This window comes from Garra rufa, chromosome 8, assembly GCF_049309525.1.
Source record: "Garra rufa chromosome 8, GarRuf1.0, whole genome shotgun sequence".
NCBI classification, from domain to species: Eukaryota; Metazoa; Chordata; class Actinopteri; order Cypriniformes; family Cyprinidae; genus Garra; species Garra rufa.
This window is the reverse complement of record NC_133368.1, coordinates 6,607,704-6,628,101: the sequence shown is the minus strand read 5'-3', so window position 1 is coordinate 6,628,101 and position 20,398 is coordinate 6,607,704. Positions and strand designations below refer to the sequence as shown.

The 20,398-nt window shown below is 37.6% G+C and overlaps 1 protein-coding gene across 2 annotated transcripts in view; it reads left to right on the top strand.

The window, feature by feature from the left end:
• pard3bb (par-3 family cell polarity regulator beta b) overlaps positions 1-20,398 on the top strand; it is a 456,057-nt gene that overhangs the window by 217,259 nt on the left and 218,400 nt on the right. For both annotated transcript variants that reach the window (XM_073845438.1, XM_073845437.1), the window contains exons 13-14: positions 3,800-3,970; positions 15,479-15,611. In XM_073845438.1, the coding sequence (XP_073701539.1) occupies positions 3,800-3,970; positions 15,479-15,611 (304 nt within the window). The remainder of the gene's footprint in view (positions 1-3,799; positions 3,971-15,478; positions 15,612-20,398) is intronic.

Below are 20,398 nucleotides of genomic sequence, written 5' to 3'. Positions count from 1 at the left end.
CTTGCCAAACGCCACTCTTGACCAAGAAGAACAATAAGGACGACTTGAACATACTATAATTCATTTGGATAAACCTGTGGAGTTCTGGAAAAATGTTTTATGGAGTAATGTGACCAAACTGGAACTTTTTGGACCCATGGATCAGCATCATGTCTGGTGCAAAAATAGACAGTGCTTATAAGCTGAAAAACACCATCTCCATCGTCAAACATTGAGGTGGACCAGCCCTGTTATGTGGTTATTTTACTGTAGCAGGAAGTGGAAAACATGAGCGTATGAAGGATATCATGGATCCCAAAGTATACATCAAGATCTACTTATGCTTGGTTCAGGGATCAGTCATGGAATGTTCTTGAGTGGCCTGTTCATACTCCAGATTTAATTCTCATTGAACATATTTGGTTCAGTTAGAAGAAGGCAGTGGCAAAGTGAAAACCAGAGATTATCAGTGATCTGAAAGCTTTTACAGTTGAGGAATGGGACAAGATTGCAGTAGAGAAGTGACAGAAGCCTCTAAGCACTTCCAAGTAGAGTTTATTGGTGGTTTTAAACAATAAAAGAATCTGCACCAAATTTGACTTTAGGGGGTTGAATAATTTTGAACATTAATGTTTTTTGTTTTTTTTTTAAAGAAAATGATTGAACTGAACAGATTGTTTCACTAGATAAGACTCTTATTCCTCAGCTGGGAGAGTGTAGAGCCCTTTAAAGCTGCACTGAAACTGCAGTTTGGACCTTTACTTGTTGGATCCCATTGAAGTCCACTATATGGAAAAAATCCTGGAATGCTTTCCTCAAAATTCTTAATTTCTTTAAAAAATCTTTAAAAAAAATCACGGATATCTAGGATTAGGGGGCGTGAGTAAAAATAAAATAAAAAATATTCTGAAAGTGAACTTATCCTTTAACAAAAGCCTTAGGAAGTCTTAGAAAGTTAAACAGTTGCATTTGTAGAAAACAGTTAATGTGTATTTTTGCTTAAGTAAATGTTTAGTAAAATATTTTTTTAATATAATTTCAGAAACTTTGTGGGCTGTTTTTTTTTTTTTTAAGCCAATATGTTATCTAAACACTTTTTACCTGCATGAATTGGCTCTGGTCTAGCATGAAGACCAGTTTGATCTGGATCAATACCTCATTTCCTGCTGTTTATTCACCACCACTAGTCTCATCTCCACTGTTTCTCAAAATAGCCATCAACTATTCTGTTAGAACATAAACTTGGTCCACAAGGATTTACACAGGCCTGCTTTATATACCCACACCAGTGTCATAATCAACATAGACATCAAGGCATAAACGTTTCCACAGTATTCAGAATAATGATTTAGATGAGTTTTTTTTCTTAAATGGCTAGTTTTGGTCTCTTCAGTAGTGAATTGGTTGTTGCAGTTTACTCCCATCTTCTAAAATGCCCACCTCTACCATTAAGGTGAATTACAGGCATGCACTATAAGTAATAAGCAAAATGCATATCTAGTAAAGCTGAACATTTGCATGGACTCTGTATGTTAAGTAATTGAAGCTGAATAAATTGTAGAAGTTTAATACTTAATGTTAGAGTTTTAGAATCCCACGCAGAATGATTAAGGAATCAATCAATGCAGTACCGCCTCTATTAAATGATTATACATGTAAGTGGTTAAAGAATGTGAGACAGATGTATTCATTTTAAAACGGCACTGCAAACTGCAGACAGATTGTGTGATTTCACAGAATCAAGTTCGAAAATTAGATCATGCCTCTAATAAGGATCCCTAATTCTCTGTGACTCATGGTGTCACGAGAACAGGACATCTTTCCACCCAAAGGCCTTGGTAATGAAAGCACATCTCCTTCATTTATAGAGAGCAAGGGCACAAAGTGCACGCTGCCAGGACTCAGCGAGTCTGTGGGTGTGTGTTATTTCAGTAAACTGTGATTAACCGTGTGGTTCTCTGTTACCACTATAGGTCGGGAAGTAAAAATCACATTCATTTTCTTCATAGAGAAATTACGATGACTCATACTGTAAATAGTTCAAGGCTCTTACCTCCAGTGCCATGTTTTTAATCAATAATATATACTGTATATAACATATTTTGTATTGTATAATCAATGAGTCATTGTTTTTTTATGGCGCTGTCATTTTAAATCGGAAACTAAAACAAAACCAAAAACCAGGACCACTGAAATTGTACATTTTGCTCTATAGCAAGTAATATTAAGTCTTCAATGTGGACAGAGTCTCAGCAAAACAGTGTTTTCAGTGTACTTCATCATCTTTAGTTTGTACAGTTGGTTAATGATCAGCATTTTTGTCTATATGTCTGAGGCGTTTTGCAAGTTCTTGCGTTAACCCTCATGTGACTCTGAGCTTTCTCTCTCTCTCGCCTGGAGACAGAGGAAGCAGATCAGAGGCCTCTGCAGTGAAAACACTAATTAATATTAATTGTAATGAACTTTAGGGCTTTTTATATGCCATGTAATATGCATGTCTTATAATGTGCTTATACAGTACCAGAGAGACAGAGCTGCTGGATTGTGGGAAATTTACTCCTTGACAGAATGCCTCTGCAGACTCAGCTGAGGATAATATGCCCATGGAAAGCAGAGAGCTGAGATGAGAATATGAGGAAATACATTAGAGATTAGAGAAACTAGGACATTGTCAAGGTCTTCTCACAGATAAAAAGTCCCAAATCCAGATGTACATTAGAGCTGGTCCATGGTCCAGTGTACTGTAATTGTTAAAGAGGTACAGTGGCATGCAAAAGTTTGGGAACCCCTCGCAGAATCTGTGAAATGTGAATAATTTTAACAAAATAAGATAGATCATACAAAATGCATGCTATTTTTTATTTAGTACTGTCCTGAGTAAGATATTTGAAAGATTTTACATGTACTCCACAAGACAAAAAAAAAAAAAAAATGCTGAAATTATTCAATAACCCCTTTAAAAGTTTGGGATCCCTTTGTTCTTAATACTGTGTGTGGTTACCTTGATGATCTACGACTGTTTTTTTTTTTGTTTTGTTTTGTGATGGTTGTTCATGAATCCCTGAACAGTTAAACTGAGCACTGTTCTTCAGAAAATATCCTCCAGGTCTTGCTGATTCTTCAGTTGTCCAGCATCTTTTGCATATTTGAACCCTTTCCAGCAGTGACTGTATGATTTTGAGATCCATCTTTTCACACTGAGGACAAACACAACTATTAAAAAAGGTTCAAACATTCACTGAAGCTCCAGAAGGAAACAAGATGCATTAAGGGTTGAAAACTTTTGAACAAAATGTCCAAATTTTTCTTATTTTGTTGAAATATACTTCTTTTTCCATTTAGTACTGCCCTTTGGAAGCAACAGAAGATACTTGCATGTTTCTCAGAAGACAAATTAAGTACAATTTATCTTGATCTTCAACTTCAAAAGGTCTTCACCCCCCTGCAAGGGGTTCGCAAACCTTCGCATACCACTGTAGTTTACCCAAATATAAAGATGTGTCATCATTTATTCACCCTCATGACTTACTTTTATGTTGAAAAACTACACTGGACCCTATTGACTTTCATTGTATGGTCAAAATTTCACAGAATATCTTTTTTTGGTGTTCCACAGAAGTCATACAGGATTATAAACACATTAACAGAGTTTCCATTTTTAGGTGAACTATCTTTTGTACCTCAGGCCTGGTAGCTAAAAGATTGCTGATTTGATTCACCAATGTGGAAGTCGCTAAAAGAAATCAAACTTAAATTTTTGGAAATGGTCTTGTGATGCTAAATAAAGATTCTGACTTCTAATTATGCCTTTTTTGTTTAGGATGGGCGTCTACGTGTCAATGACCAGCTGATTGCTGTTAATGGTGAGACCCTTTTGGGGAAGTCCAACCATGAGGCTATGGAGACCCTGCGGAGATCCATGTCCATGGAGGGCAACCTGAGAGGAATGATCCAGCTGGTTGTACTACGTGCTCTAACACCACCTACCCAAGTAAGTCCTTATCTCTAGAACACTTTTATTTTGATGAAAAAAAAAAAAAAAACAATAGAAACCATCACAGAAATTCTAATGGTTTTCACTACAAATACCATTACAAACATTACAAACCATTAACTTTTAACTATTAAAACCATTAAAAATGTTTTTCTGTAGTGTGTTTTGGGACATATTCCATTAGGATTTAGTGGTTTTTACAAGACACCAATAGAAGGCGTCCAATTACCAGTAGAGACCAACTGGCACCGTTACAGTTTCCATTAAAACTGGTACGATTCTCATTTTTTAACCAGTAAAACCATTACAGTAAATCCAAGACTGACCTTGCAGAGCAGGGGTGTCAAACTAGGCACCTGGAAGGCCACTCTGCCCCACAGAGTTTAGTTCCAATCCTAATTAAACTCACCTGATCCAGCTAATCAAAGATTTTAGAAGTGCTAGAAACTTCCAGGGAGGTATGTTGGAGCTAAACTCTGTGGGACGATGGCAGAGTTTAACACATATGTTATAGAGTTTCTTAGCCAACCTGGTGGGGATCTGGTTGAACCAGTTAACCATAACACAGTATGAACTTTCAGTCCTTTTTTTTAGCTCACAGGTGTTTGGCATATGCAGTCATATTTTGTCCACCAGGGTGACTGATATTCTTCTTGACTGTTTACACGGCAGCTGCATACATCATTCAGTCTTGTTTGAGAGCGCTAAATACAGAGTTTGACAACTGCATTCTTTCACCAAACAACCAATTTTCATAACCACATTTTGAGAGCAAATTCAGATATGTAATGTGTACTTGCAATAGCAGTGAACGAATAGGGTAGTGTTGCAATGGTGTGCACTTTGGGGATGTTTGTGTTGTGATTTAATTAAGTATTTGAATGCAATGTGGGTTAATTTAGCCGAGTTCAGGCCTCTCATATCAATGTGTCCCCGTATTTTGATACTTTTTTTGATACTGTTGGATATATAAGGATAGAAACAATCTTTATGTGCACTACAGGGTGTGCTTTTCATTCACAAGCTACACATCCAATAAAGAGCTGCTTTATCGCTTACAAATGATAAAAGACATCCGGTTTTGTTTCCTACAGTGCATTGTATGTAAATATCCACCTCATCCAGTGCTCTTTTTATTTTCTGTCTAGTACCATTTAGTTTTCAAAAACACTCTTTTCGTTACCATTTCATTGTGAGACAATTCTGCAGACAATTCAGTGTCTGAATCACAAACAATTTCAGATCAAAAGAGTTATTCATTTACGAATAAGACATTTATAGTCGACACACGTGTGCAACACACAACATAATTGCTTAAATAATATCAGGGAAAATGATTCTTAGGTCAGTGTATGGTAATCTCCAATGCCAAACAAGGATTTATCAGTAATATTTTCCACAATCGCAGTGATGGCTGGTGTCATGTGTGCTATTCATAGAAAAATTGGCTTTAATTTTGGTTACTTATTCATACAAAAGTATTCAAGCTTCTACTGTAAGCTTTTGTGTGGACAGGACAATTTGAGAGTCAGACCTGTTAGTAAATATGAATGTCAAACTTAATCACAGACATTTTTAGAGTCAGACTTGTTAGTAAATATGAATGTCAAACCTAATCACAGACGTTTTGGCTGAGGTCAGTGCTTTGCCTCTTTGTTCTGAGTTTCTGTGAGTTTTCATGGCCATGTGGTGTTGAAAGTTAAGAGATGGATATGGTTGTACTTATTCATTTTGGACTGATTTCTGTTCTTCGTCCAGCTATTTTTCTCCAACATCTACATACCTACTAGCATCAGAAGATCTTACAGTTTAAAAATAAAGTTGAAATCTCCATTGATATTTAGACTGCGTGCAGACAGATGCTTGCAATGCCATAAAAGCTGGTCAGAATAGCTGGTAATTGCCATTAGTCCTCCACATCCTTTAACTTTCTCCATCATTTCCTCTGTGCTGGTGGAATTCGCCTCCAGCGGGATGTTTTAGCCTTTTCTCCTCCCCTGCACCTGGGTTCGAGAGCGGCCATATGCTCACCCCAGGATTCCCTCTATATCTCGCACATGCACACACACGTGCTGACACACTCCACCCCAAGGCCTCCAACTGCTCTAAAGTGGTGTGTAATTAGGCTACACAATGGAGCAGCCCCTCTGGCCGCATGGATTGATGGATACTGGGGGCTCTTTGTGAGGACTGACAGGCTGGGAGGGCGGCCATGGCCAGGCCAGGGTGTTATTGTTCTCATAAAATAAAGATTCATGTTCATTATGCTTTATGGGCTGTGGACGCCCCCGTCATGGCTGCCAATGGGGCGCAAAATGGAGTCAGGGCCGATGGGATGCCATTGACCCTCGTGGGTAGAGGTGGGATGAGATGCTAGTTGGTGGACGGATGAAAGGAGAAAAACATGAATGGATGGGGGACAGATTGCGACTTTGTATGGGACCAGAGAGCTTGTCGCTGGGTTCGGATCAATAGATCACGCAAGCCAGATGCAGGAGAATGAAAGTTTGGTCCTGAGGTGAAACTAACGGTCAAATATTGCACAGCATGCTTTTAGTACCACAAATAAGAGCTTTATCCTCTAATAAATGGGAGATTAGTTTCTGCACCCACAAGGCAGTAAGAGAATGTATTGTTGAAGCTTTCATTTCTTTATATTATGTGGTTTGTACTTAATGAACGTCAGCCTATTGTAGCGCTCCGATTCTTTCTAGCTCTAATAAATAAAGTCTAAAAAGTTATCTTCAGGCCTGGAGCCAGTTTTAATTTTTTACAGACTTACTCTTTTGTGAGTCTGCTCTCCAGAGTCTCTGTGAGCTTCTGGGAATACACATGCTGATGTGTTTTTGCTTAAATCTGCTGTGTGTCCATGTCTCCTGACCTAACTTTGCTAATTATGGGCACATTCTTAGACATCAAAGACCGGCTTCACACACATACTCTCAATCCCGGTCCAGTTTTAGCTCATTCTCTAAAAATCCATGAAAAAGAAGAACCGTTGAAGTGAAAGAGAGGAGGAGCAAAGCAAAGGAGATAAAAAAAAAACAGGTTTTGCCTTGTTTGAAAGTTCTTGGAACAGTGTTTTGAGAATTTCTTCTTAAAAGAATACCTAAAAGCTTTTTTGGACATAGTACTAGGTAGTGTTGGGCGATGTATTAAACATTAACCCTATATTCGAGACGATTTTGCTGACAATTTAAAAATAAACGACATGGTGAAAATAGCACTGATTTTAATAGGCTTTTTATTTGGCCATTAAATAGTTTTTGTGATCCTCATGAGTTTTTAAAATGTTAACACAGCCATTTTAATAGCATCTTTCATTTAAACTTCAGTTGGCAAGTGTGTTTGCATGTCTGGGAATCAGTTCAGTAAAATTATATAACTTTGGATATTTTTTCACTAGTGGGTACAGGACACTATGGATAATTTAAAGTGATAAAGTGAGGATAGCAAAATAAACTGTGAGATATTATACCCAAAAATTCGTCATACAGTGGACTACCAGTAAAATTTATACAAATTGGTGACCGAAGATTTGAATTGACACTTTGACCTGACCATGTTTTGTTACATACCTTTCTATTAAAGTTATCTGACATTATCAAGATGAATTTGTTCTGACTCCGTTCAACTCTGAGTTCTGAGGTGTCTAAATAAATTGTGGTTTGAGTGTACATACGTTGTAATATTTATTTAATATTTAATCATTCATATTTATTAATTTGAGGTGTATGTATAAAGAAAGAGAAAGAGTTTAGACTGTGAAAAATAAAATTTATATGAGCAATATCACATGAGTACCTGTGCGATACGTTTGTATATCGTCACGGCTGTGATTTGGTCGTAGGCACAAAGGGCCGCAGGTGTTCACAGCGTGTGTGTTATTGCATTTATACAACAGTTCAACACCACAAGTGTGTAAATACATATGAAACAACAATGGAGTGTCTTCAAAAACCCTCTTTTGTGAGAACTACTGCCTTCTACCATGGATTCAAATCTCAGTTTGACAGTTTAACAGCTGAGCCCAAGCCTCTGTTACTAATTCAAAAGCGTCACTTTAGAACTAGTAACAAAGGAACGTTAAGTTGCTTTATTAAAAGCTTATTGTACTACTGTATTAAAAGCTCACTGTATTATGTTAGAGTACTCCTTTTTATTATCAAACTGCATATTTGAAGTCTAAACGAGCCTCTGTTACTAATTCAAAAGCGCCACTTTAGAACTAGTAACGAAGGAACGTTAAGTTGCTTTATTAAAAGCTTATAGTACTACTGTATTTAAAGCTCACTGTATTATGTTAAAGTAGAGTACTCCTTTTTATTATCAAACTGCATATTTGAAGGCTTAACGGCTAGATTCTAGCCTAAAAAACTCTTAAAACTACATTCCAAGACACAAAAACAATACTATTTATAAAATTATAGTGGATTTGGGCTCCGCTACAACATTCACTGTGAGAAATACCGCAAGCGAACTGTAAACGGTTGGAGTTCCGATATCAATAGAATATCATACTTTTCTCAGCCAATCAACAGCCAGAAAGAACTGTGTATATATACATAGAGAGAGAGAGGGGGGGCGGGGGGGGAGAGACCTACAGTATTACCCCTCCCTGGTACCACGGTATATACTGTTACTGGTAATAATGTTTTTATGAGATGGCAGTGCCATCTCTCTTCACTCTGCAGACTAAACGCTATTATACCACAGTCTGATCTAATCAATCCTTCTCACTGTTTCTCTCAGACAGCCATCTAAACAGTGCTGTCATAATCTCATTACAGCATGGGCATTAATAATGAAAAGTAGCCCGTGGAGGCCCACATGATCTCTGCCCTAGAGACTGTTTCCTCCTCCTCATGTGCCAGAGGAGCGCCGGGAGGTTTGCTCTGGTGCTGCATGCAGTCGTACAGACCTGCCAGGCCGCTTTTGTCTTGAACAGCAGGTTGAACTGTATGCTTTGAGATGCTGATTAAGACGTAAGTGGAGTCTGAGGAGATTTTGTGGATGGGACCTCGAGCTGAGAGTTGTAGATGAGGCTAACAGACAGAGAGAGCAGTGTCTGAGGATTGAGGATGCATGGAGAGAGAGGCTGTGGGAAACGGCATACCTTTTATCCCCTGACCGGTGTCTTTTTGAGTCTATCTCAACCTTCCTCCTGTAAATGAAATGCTGAAAACCTTGTTGACCTCTCGTCACAAAAAGGCTACAGCAGGATCGCAAACACAGACAGAATGTTGTCCAAATTGAACTGGTTCATTCAGTTTAACACTGTTACAGCTTTAATGGTAACAGTGGTAACAGTGATATCATTGGAATCACTTTCAGCACGGACAGCCAATCAGAATAAAGCCAACTTTAACAAATTTGAATATTTAAAGCGGCAGACGACAAAACTGTGGCGCGCACTTACAATAAACAATGTTATGGTCCACTAATATAGTAGTTATTATTATTATAATTAAATAATCGTTCTACTTATTGTTTTTAGTGAATGTGCTTTAAAGGGTTAGTTCACACAAAAATGAAAATTAGCCTATTATTTACTCACCCTCAAGCTATCCTAGGCATATATGACTTTCTTCTTTCAGACGAATCCAATTCCTTTTTAAAGCTTTGTCATGGCAATCGGTGGGTGTTTCTCTTCAACAGGTCAAAACAAGTCCAATAAAGTGCATCCATCCATAATAAAAAGTGCCTCACACAGCTCCAAATGGGTGAATAAAGGCCTCCTGTAGCGAATCGATGCATTTTTGTGAGAAAGATATTTGTATTCAGACCACAATAATCACTTTAATCTAGTTTGCACTCACTGTTGTACACAGAAGCAGCTCCAGGTGGATGACGTAGGATGTCAGCGTTGCACATGCGCCTGTGAGTCTTGTGAAAACCAACGTTTGTTCACAGGAGCAAAGGAAGCAAAGTTTCCTAAGCATTGGAAAACCAGTCTCCTCTTGGATTAAATCGAAATCCTCCGACTTTCTTCTTTAGAAATCCTTGTTTTGTACTTCTAATGACCGTTGTTTTGTTTTGATCTCTTTGTGTTTGTCACTTGCACTTAAGCGGCACATGCGCAGTGCCGATTTATTGGACTACTTTTGACCTGTTGAAGAGAAAGACCAGCCTATTGCCATGATAAAGCTTAAAAGAGCTAGGACATTTTCTAATATAACTCTGATTGGATTCGTTTGAAATATGGAAGTCATATACACCTAGGATGGCTTCAGGGTGAGAGAATAATGGGATAATTTTCATTTTTGGGTGAACTAATCCCTTTAGGAATTGTCTCCTTTTCATTTTGTAAGTGTAAATGTGAATTAAACTGGCTTAACCCAGTATGTAGTTAAATAGGAATGATAAAGTCAGTAAAATAGTTTTCCAAACCACATGCAATAATGGAATTTCTTTAGTCAGTAGCACTAAAGTTTGCTAAAATGAATACAGTGCCCTCCATTAATATTGGCACCCTTGGTAAATATGAACAAAGGTGGATGTGAAAATAAATCTGCATAATTGATCCTTTTGATCTTTCATTCAAAAAATTCATAAAATTCTAACCTCTCATTGAAGTAAAACAATAGAATTTATGAAATAAATGTTTTTCTCTAGTTCACGTTGGCCACAATTATTGGCACCCAATTATGGCAACGTCCTTTTTCCAAGATAACAGCTCTTTTTTTGATGTTTGTTTTGGATCATCGTCCTACTGGAGATGCACCCACTGCCTATTATAGGATTTCCAACAGAGGCAATCAGGTTTAGATTTTTTATCTGCTGGTATTTGATAGAATCCATGAAGCCATGTGTCGAAACAAGATGTCCAGGACCTCCGGCAGAAAAATAGGCCAGTAACGTTAAAGACCCAGCAGTATTTTTAACCGTGGGCATGGGGTACTTTTTTATCCCTGTCTGCACCAAAAACATCTGGAGGGTTAGCTGCCAAAAAGCTCATTTTTAGTTTCATCTGACCATAGAAGCCAGTCCTGTTTGAAGTTCCAATCATGTCTGACAAGTGAATATGCTGGAGTTTGTTTTTGGGTGAGCCAGGACGATTTTTCTTGAAACCCTCTAGAACAACATGTGGTGATATAGGGGCTGTTTGATCATTTTATTTTAGGGTTTCTGACCCTAAGACTCAACAATTCTCTGCAATTCTCCAGCTGTGATCCTTGGAGAGTCTTTGGCCATTCAAACTCTCCTCCTTATCATGCATTAGGATGATATAGACACACGTCCTCTTCTAGGCAGATTTGTAACATCTTTCGTTGATTGGAACTTCTTAATTATTGCCCTGATGGTGGGAATGGGGATTTTCAATGCTTTAGCTCTTTTCTTACAGCCACTTCCTATTTTGTGAACAAACTGGTTCTGCACATCAGAACTACATTATTTGGTTTTACTCCTTGTGATGGATGATTAAGGGAATTTGGCTTTTGTGTTCCTCATATTTATAATCCTGTGGAACAGAAAGTCATGGCTGGACAGTTTTATACTCCTAGCCACCCTGGTGAGCTAAAAAAAAATTGTAATATTAATGGGAATATACTTTAGAGATTCTAGGGGTGCCAATAATAGTGGCCAATGTGAACTAGAGAAAAACATTTATTTTCATAATAAGATTTTCCCCCCAGTTTCCATCGTTTTGCTTTAATGAAAGGTTAGAATTTTGTGAATTTTTTGAATGAAAGATCTAAAGGATAAACAATGCAGATTTATTTTCACAGTCACCTTTGCTCATATTTACAAAGGGTGCCATTATTATTGGAGGGCACTGTATATTATGCTTTTTTACTCTTAATAAATAATGAAATGTCCAAAATCTCAAAACTCAACCACAAATGCAGTCATTTTGTTATACATCACAAAATATTCACATTAGTTTCAGATACTGCAACTTTATAAAGAAAATGACACAATTAATATATACTAATTGTAAGAGTGTATTAGAAGCTTCCCTTGTACCACAGTAAATTTTTTTTAATTAATCTCCCTTATATTCAAATTCTAAATTTTAGTTCCTGATTGCTGGCTTTAAACGATAGTTCACCCAAAAAGGAAAATTTCACCATTTACTCACCCTCAAGCCATCCTAGGTGTATTATGACTTTCATCTTTCAGACGAATACAATCAGTTATATTAAAAAATGTCCTGACTCTGCCCAGCTTTATAATGGCAGTGAGTAGTGGTTGAGATTTTGAAGTGCATAAATCCATCATTGCTTCAAAATACCACTCCCTAAATACGGTTTTCACACCACACATTGGCAGTTGTCCCAACTAGGTACATTCTGGCCTTCACTGAAGAATTGGAGTCTCATCTAGATGAGAGAGGAAGTAAATAACCAAGCTACTGAACCCTCTGAGCTCTTGGTTAAACTGCAGTGCAGCAACATTTCCATTTCAGCATCCTTCCATCCACTGCATGAACCTCCTAAAACACTCTGCACTACACTTTTTACACTCCCTCTTCCCACCGCCAACATTTCCTGTTAATTTTTATTGATTCAGCTGCGTTTTCAGAATCTCATCCTCTCAAAATTGCAAGCTCTGTGTCCTCCTTTTTTATTCTGATAAATATTATAAGGGAAATGGAAAAGTTGGCTGGGGAATCCTCATTGATCCCCTCCTGTAATCTCATTTAGTCCCAGTCACTGTTTTCTCTCCTGGCAGCCTGCGTTCTGTTCCCCACAGGCCACCCCCTCCACAGACCTGCTCTCACTGCCGTTAACATTAAAAGGACCACATTATACACTTCTGTAGCATTTTGTTTTTCCCCAAAGTCCACTTAAGAGGTTAGTCAAGCTTTCTTGCACCAAAACCACTCGCAATTTAGTTACACACAGCCATTTTCCACTATCTCTCGCAGCCTTTGAATTAAACAAACGGTTTCTGCTACTGTACCTTTTAAGGCTTAAAAACACTCACTCCAGGACACCGATATGTGCCTTGATTTACTCTGTACTCTGGACGAGTCTGTGCTAATTGTTGAAGTTGACAGACTTCACAGAAAATTGGAGTGCATGATGGGCAAAGACACGTTTGATATTTTTAGACCCGATTTTAGAACAAATTTTCTGTCCAAAATTGCAGACTGTCTTGTACATACTACCTTTGGTTAAAAGGGGTCATGAACTGCCTTTTTTATTATTTTGTACTGTTCTTCTTTGTCCACTTATAGTGTTATCAAAATGTTTACAAAGAACATAATGTAGAAGTAGTAGGCTATTTTCCTGGCTATTGTCCTGTTTTAACCCTCCTCATCAAAGCGCTCAGTTTAAATAGTCGTGGCAGATTGTAGACTCTGAAGTAAACGCCCACTGCTATGATTGGCTAACAGTTGTGTATGTTTGACAGCCTACATCCTTCACAGATAGCATTACTGACATTACTGTACCTTCCAATTCAGTATAATTATCACAGCATCTTCTTTAAGTTTAATCTTTCTGAAAATCCTGCGTCGAAATTGCGCCTTGTTTATAAATGAATCCGTACTAAAAAGAAGTTTTATTCAGAGCTCTTTATCATTTGGTTTCTGCACAGACGTCTTATATCAGGGTTCGAACTCTTGAAAATAGCAATATTCCTGAAGAGGTACTTGAAATATACTTGAATTATTGAAAGATATTGTTTAATTTTTTTCAACAAGCACATATCCTGTCACGCAAAATTGAACAATTCAGAAAACATCAGTTAAACATTGCGTCACAAAATAATTCACTGTTTCAAAACGCTCCAGTCAGATCGCAAATCACTTGATAAGGACTTCAGATAAGGACTTCAAATAGTGTATCTCAATTCAATTGGTTTAGATTGGGACTTCGGAGCGAGGTCGCAAATCATCTCGCAATTCTGAAAAAAAAGAGTCTGAATTATGAGATGTAAACTCGCAATTATGAGAAAAAAAGTCTGAATTATGAAATAAAAGATCGGAACTTTGTGTATCATGAATAATTTGATTTAAATCTGGACTTTGGAAAGGGTTTGTGATTTATTTTGAGAATTGAATGATTCACAATCTACACACAGTCCTGATTTGAAATGATGGTTCATGATGTTTCAGATTTTTTTTTATTAAACAGTAGAAAACATCAAACATTAAGGCAGTACAGTTAAAAAAAAATCAAAAAGAAAGAAAGAAATGAAGGACTTCGGAGCGAGTTTGCAAATCATTTGACTTAGATTGGAACTTTGTGTATCATGAATAATTTGATTTAGATCTGGACTTTGAAACGGGTTTGTGAATTGTTTTATGAATTGAATGATTCACGATGTACGCAGAGAGTCTTGATCTGAAATGATGGTTTGCGATGTTTTTTCCCGATTTTTTTTATTAAACAGTAGAAAACATCAAACCATTTAGGCAGTACAGTAAAAAAAAAAAAGAAAGAAAGAAAGAAAGAAAGGACTTCATAGCGAGTTCGCAAATCATTTGACTTAGTTAGGAACTTTGCGTATCATGAATAATTTGATTTAGATCTGGACTTTGAAACGGGTTTGTGAATTGAATGATTCAGTCTTGATCTGAAATGATGGTTAGTTTTTTTTTTTTTAGTATTGAAGTAGGAATATTTGGACGCAGTGATTTTTTTTTTTTTTGTGTTTGCTGCTACTTGAAAGTCTGGTAGTATTTGATCCTCATTTAGTGTATGATGTCTGTTTTTTCTCCAACCATTTACAACGTCAGTAAGTGTAAGATGCCTAGTGTTTTAAAATCTGTTTCAATTTTTTAAAAAAACATCAGTGTGTTCCAGCCTTTAGTCTTCTACATATTGACCGGTCACCTCAGCCAAATCTTAACATTAAAACATGAATGTTTAAACATAACAACGCTGAACAGGTGCCCTCTATTCCAGTAGAGACATGACTTCTCTGCCTTTTCCATAATTGCTGTTTTCAGATTTTCAGATGCTCAGGGCCTCAAAAAAAAAAAAAACACAGACGCATACACATACACCTTGATTTACAATAGCGGTTTGCTTTCCTAATGATCCACAGTTAACCAAATGCCGGCAGCATGTGCAGTATCCGAGCAGGCCATTAGAAGACCCATCTGATGCGCTGCACCCTGCCTCTCTCCAGCATTTGAAATCTGCCAATCGAATTAACATATTTCATAGTGGCGCTTCAGGCCTGGGGGCACGATAATGAAATGAATTACCATTCTGTCTTTCTCTCTGGGGAAAAGAGAAAGAAAATCTGTAACATCTGTGTGAGTGGCTTAAATCCTTCATGCCACTGACATCTAGACTAATCAGATGAATTAAGAGCACTTCCAGGAGCAGATTCTTGCGCTGTTTTCATCTCTCGTTCTCTTCCTTCCTCCAAAACCCTGTTCTCAATGTGGTATTTGTTTTGTGATGAATGCAGAAGCCGGCGTAACGATCGGCCTGCTATTTGAAAGTCTTTACCTATCCCGGCGCTCAGATTTGCCTCTTCTGTTTCCATAATTCACAAACAGAATCGATACGGTGACACGGCTTCTCTCATTTTCTCTCGCAGGAGTTCCAGGAAGCACGGCGAATTCTCAATCGATCCTTCGATAGCTGCGTGGGGCAGGCAGGCCACCTCGGCCAATCAGATGGCAGCGCTCAGCCCCCCATGGTGATGAACAGCATCTATGAGCGATGTGCGGGTGAGTGATGGGCTCGCTGTGTCTTTATCTCACAGTCGCTCCGTGCCGCAATGAGACGTTCAAGGAGAAGGCCACACTGATATCTACTGCTAATATATTTCTGTCGTCTGCAGCGCATTTGCTTGCAGATTGCCTTTTCATCAGCCAGACTGATAAAGTTTGACTCTTCGTTTTGACTTAAAGGCGGTAGAAACAAAACAAATTTGACGTCTGAACACAAAATTACTTTTGTAGAACGAAAAACAAACCATGGTCTTTGTAATGTGTGAGTAGACGAAGGTTTTAAATCAGTCAAAACAAGCAGTAAAGATATTTATAATGCTACAAAAGATTTCTATTTCAAATAAATGCTGTTTTATAACTTTTTTCATCAAAGATTCCAGAAACATGGTTTTTACAGAAATATTAAGCAACATTGGTAATAAGAAACATTTCTTGAAATTTAAAATTGAAAATAATTATTTGAAATTGTAATAGTATTTACTTTTAAAAAAAATCTAATAAATGGAGTCTTGTTGAGCATAAGAGAATTCTTTCAACAGTGGACATTGGACTTTATTATTTTATGTTTGTATTACATTTGCCATCATCAAATGCTCGCTTAAAGTTAATAATTAAAGCTCTAATAATATAATAAGACTGTTTAATGTAATTTTTAGCCAATCTCAAAATTAATGTCTATTTTTTATACTGTGCATTATACATTATGATTCTCAATCTCTACAGACAAAATAATGTGCAAGTGTAATATTATTGTTCATTTTATTGGTTATCAAAAGCATAACAATAATTATCAGCTTACCTATGTCTTATTAGTGCATCCTTAAAATTAATGATAGTATTTAAAGGATTGGTTCACTTCCACAATAAAAATTTTCTGATAATTTACTCACCCTCATGTCTTTCTTTCTCTGTTCAGTCGAAAAGAAATTAAGGTTTTTGAAAATATGGAGAATTTTTCTCCATATAGTGGACTTCAATGGGGATCAGCGGGTTGAAGGTCCAAATTGCAGATTCAATGCAGCTTTGAGGGGCTCTACACGAGACGAGAAATAAGGGTCTGTAAAACGATTTAACGATTGTAATCACAAAAGCTCTGCGATGCACTTCAGAATCATCTGACGTCGTTGTTTTTACCTTTTTTGTAAAGAGTGTTTGACTTGCTTTGCATGTTCGCTTTAAAACACTGGGTCTGTAATTGTGACAATGTAATCCGTGAAGTCGAGCTAGTGCAAGACAAGTATTTGTGGCTCAAAAAAAAAATGCATTTTAATTTTTTTTTTTTAGAAATTGAATGACTAGATAAGACCTTTATTCCTCGGCTGGGATCGTGTAGAGCCCATTGAAGCTGCATTGAAACTGGACCTTCAACCTGCTGATCCCCACTGAAGTCCATTATATTGAGAAAAATCCTGTTTTTTTTTTCTTTCTCAAAAACCTCCTTTTCGACTGAAGAAATAAAGACATGAACATCTTAGATGACATGGTGGTGAGTAAATTATTATTTTTAATCTGAAAGTAAACTAATTCTTTAATATCAGACCTTTTAGATGCTGCTAACTAGGTTTTGTAACAGAGTTTTCTGTCCATGTGCCATACTGGAAATATGCTTGTACATGAACGTCTGCCACTATCGATACAGTGTGCTTGTCATACATGTGCTATCTTTCTTTGTCTCTCTTTTCCTCTCTTTTATGCCTAGAAACCCTCTTATATCACAGCTGTATTAGAAACTGGAAGTTTAACTCGTCTGAGAATTGGAGCACATTTGCAATTCTTTTCATGTGAAATGCCTGTGTGCCTAGCCTGTCGTGTGGACCATCCCTTTAACCGAACATGAAAGAGTAACACTCCTCCTCCAGGATTTCAACACAACTAGAGACAGACAGATAGAGAGAGGGGCTTAAAAATGGAGCTGCCTGCTTCACGCGTCTGCAGCTTTTCCCGAGGAGTGCGTTTCGCACACACTGTACTCATTGGGATTCCCAGAGTGTGCAATGCTAAGAAATAATACAAATAGTCCAATATCAGCCGCATCAGCTTCATATCTCCCCTCCCTGACACCTCACGCTTCTCCCCGTTGTTTATTTCCTTGATAGACCGATGCTCTCACGCTCATAAATATATGCAGTTCAAAAATATTCTGTCTTTTCTCTTTCTGACTGGAAGTGGTTCTAGGTACGGTTGTCTCATAAGCAAAGAAAGGATGACAGCAAAGAAGGCAGAAAAAAAGCAAACCGAGCCCTCCGCTCGTGCTGTGATTGTGTGTTTGTGTTGGTTTCTCTCACCCTGACCTTGAAATCATTAAGTTGATGTGCGCTTTATCTAGGCCATGTTTCCACAGGCGCAACAGTAATGCGGTCCGCTCGTAACGTAGCGTAGCAAACAATTTAAAATGCATAATGCCCTCATCAAGAGCGTGCTGAATTTTTTAGCATGCCGTTGCCATTTGGGCTGAGGGAAGTAATTTACTGGTAGTTGTTTGAGCTGTAAATGAAAGCTAATGATTTCGTACATATGTATGTGTATTGTGTTTGCTTTTGAAGTGGTGCTCCTCTGGAGAATCGCTCTAATTATAACCCCGGATAACAGTGGGCCGGGAGCTGAGGAGAGGGCGGAAGTGTGGGATGCTATGAATATTACTGTTTCTGAACTCTGTCCATCTCTGGTGTGGGACGAGTTTTTCCCTGCTCTACAACGCCTGCATGAGAAGATGAACTTTGAGTTCTGTGGAGTTTAAATTAAGTGTTTTTGATTGTTTGCTTCATTTCAGAGCTTTTTTGCTATCATTTACAAAAAAGCACTGTGGTGCCGTGGTACAATGTTGAATCCGATGATGTATCAGATGATAATACTATGTTATTTTAAGTATACCATGGTACTGAACAATTGCTGTATTATCATAGTATTTATATAATATGTGACCCTGGACCACAAAACCAGTCATAAGTGTAAATTTGTCTAAATTGAGATTTTTATGGCATCTGAAATCTGAGTAAATAAGCTTTCCATTGATATATTGTTTGTTAAAACAGGACAATGTTTGTCTGAGATATAACTATTTGAAAACCTGGAATCTGAGGGTGCAAAAAAACTAAATATTGAGAAAATCGCCTTAAAAGTTGTCCAAATGAAGTTCTCAGCAATGCATATTACTAAACAAAAATCAAGTTTTTATATATTTATGGTAGACAATTTACAAAATATCTTCATGGAACTAGGGCTGTCGCGGTTAAGGAATTTCCCTTGCGGTAATTTTGAGTGGCTCAGTAGCGCGGTATGCGGTATTACCGCCATATAATTGTGTGTAGGCTGTTACAATGTAAGGTCATATTCAGAAATCAATAAACCGAAACCAAATCGCGTTGATATATGAAGTGAAGTAAACAGTACTTACATAGAAACCTAGCCAGTAAGAAATGCAAATTTTGAAGAAAAATGTCAGACATACTTAGAGGCTTTGCATCTGAAATCTTCGTGTATAACAGTTAGCGCGCACCCTCCAGTCTGACTGGACGAGAGACTTTCTGTCAGTATTTCACCTGCGTGTTTTAGGCGAGCTGTCAGTCAGTGCAGTTTCATTTTTACGCCACAAGATGGAGGCAAGAGACTATCTTTGAGTAAGTCTTTAATCCGTTCATTCAACTATACGTTCAAAAACGCTTATTTATTCAAAGAGAGACGTAATGAAACACGATGTTAAAAATCATTTTTACTTTAATCGCCACTTTTAAAGGCTCAGCTGACCAGCAGAGCACCGATGTTAAGACAGAGATTTCACTTTCCTTGGACATGACAAGCTTGTTTCACATACATACATGACTCGATCTGAAAGACAGACGCAGGTAATCGCACAAGCTCAGTCGATCTCTCTCTCATTCGCTGTCTGTTTAGGCTTGTTAAGTGCATATCTACTGAGCCTCATAATAAACACATTATGTTATCATTACTAACTTATTACTAATTTAATATTCAGCGCACAGGCATTAAGTGAGAAGGGCAAATCCTTAGGAAAAAAGAAAACAGGCAAATATCGCGGTTGCTGCGGTTGTTGCATTCCTCTGCGGTTATGCACGTCAATAGCGCGGTATTGCGATATTGCGGTTATCGCGACAGCCCTACATGGAACATGATCTTTACTTAATATGCTAATGATTTTTGGCATAAAAGAAAAATCGATAATTTTGACCCATTCAATGTATTTTTTGGCTATTGCTACAAATATACCCGTGCTACTTAAGACTGGTTTTGTGGTCCAGGGTCACATATTATAAGGAACTTCATCACCATTTGTATAACCACAGTTTTACTACAAATAACTAGGTTAAACTATGATTAGTGTAGCAAGACCATGGCTAAAGACATGGTATTTTGGTGGTACATGTACAAACACTACCATGTTTTTTGTTTTGTTTTTGTTTTTTAAAGGAAAGCAGAAATAAAATAAGAGATAGGAAGATGTTGCATGTCGAATTGGAACACACAGGCAGCTAAATTAGTTAGCGCATACCTGTATGTGCTAACCACAAGGCCACGGCTCCAAAACACTCAAAGAAAAGCTGAAAAGGTTCACTTATCTCTAGTTCCTAGCATGCTTTCTGTTGAAACTAGCTATTTGCGGTGACATCTGTCAAAGTCTTGAAGAGCATCTCACTCGGTGGCCATCTTCACTACGTTCCTCAGCAGTTATTTCTAGTCATGCTACAGTAGTCCAGCTCTTATGTACCTGCATATGGAAAGAGTGTAGCTTGTATGGGAAAAGATGGAAATATCTAAAACTGTTAAGC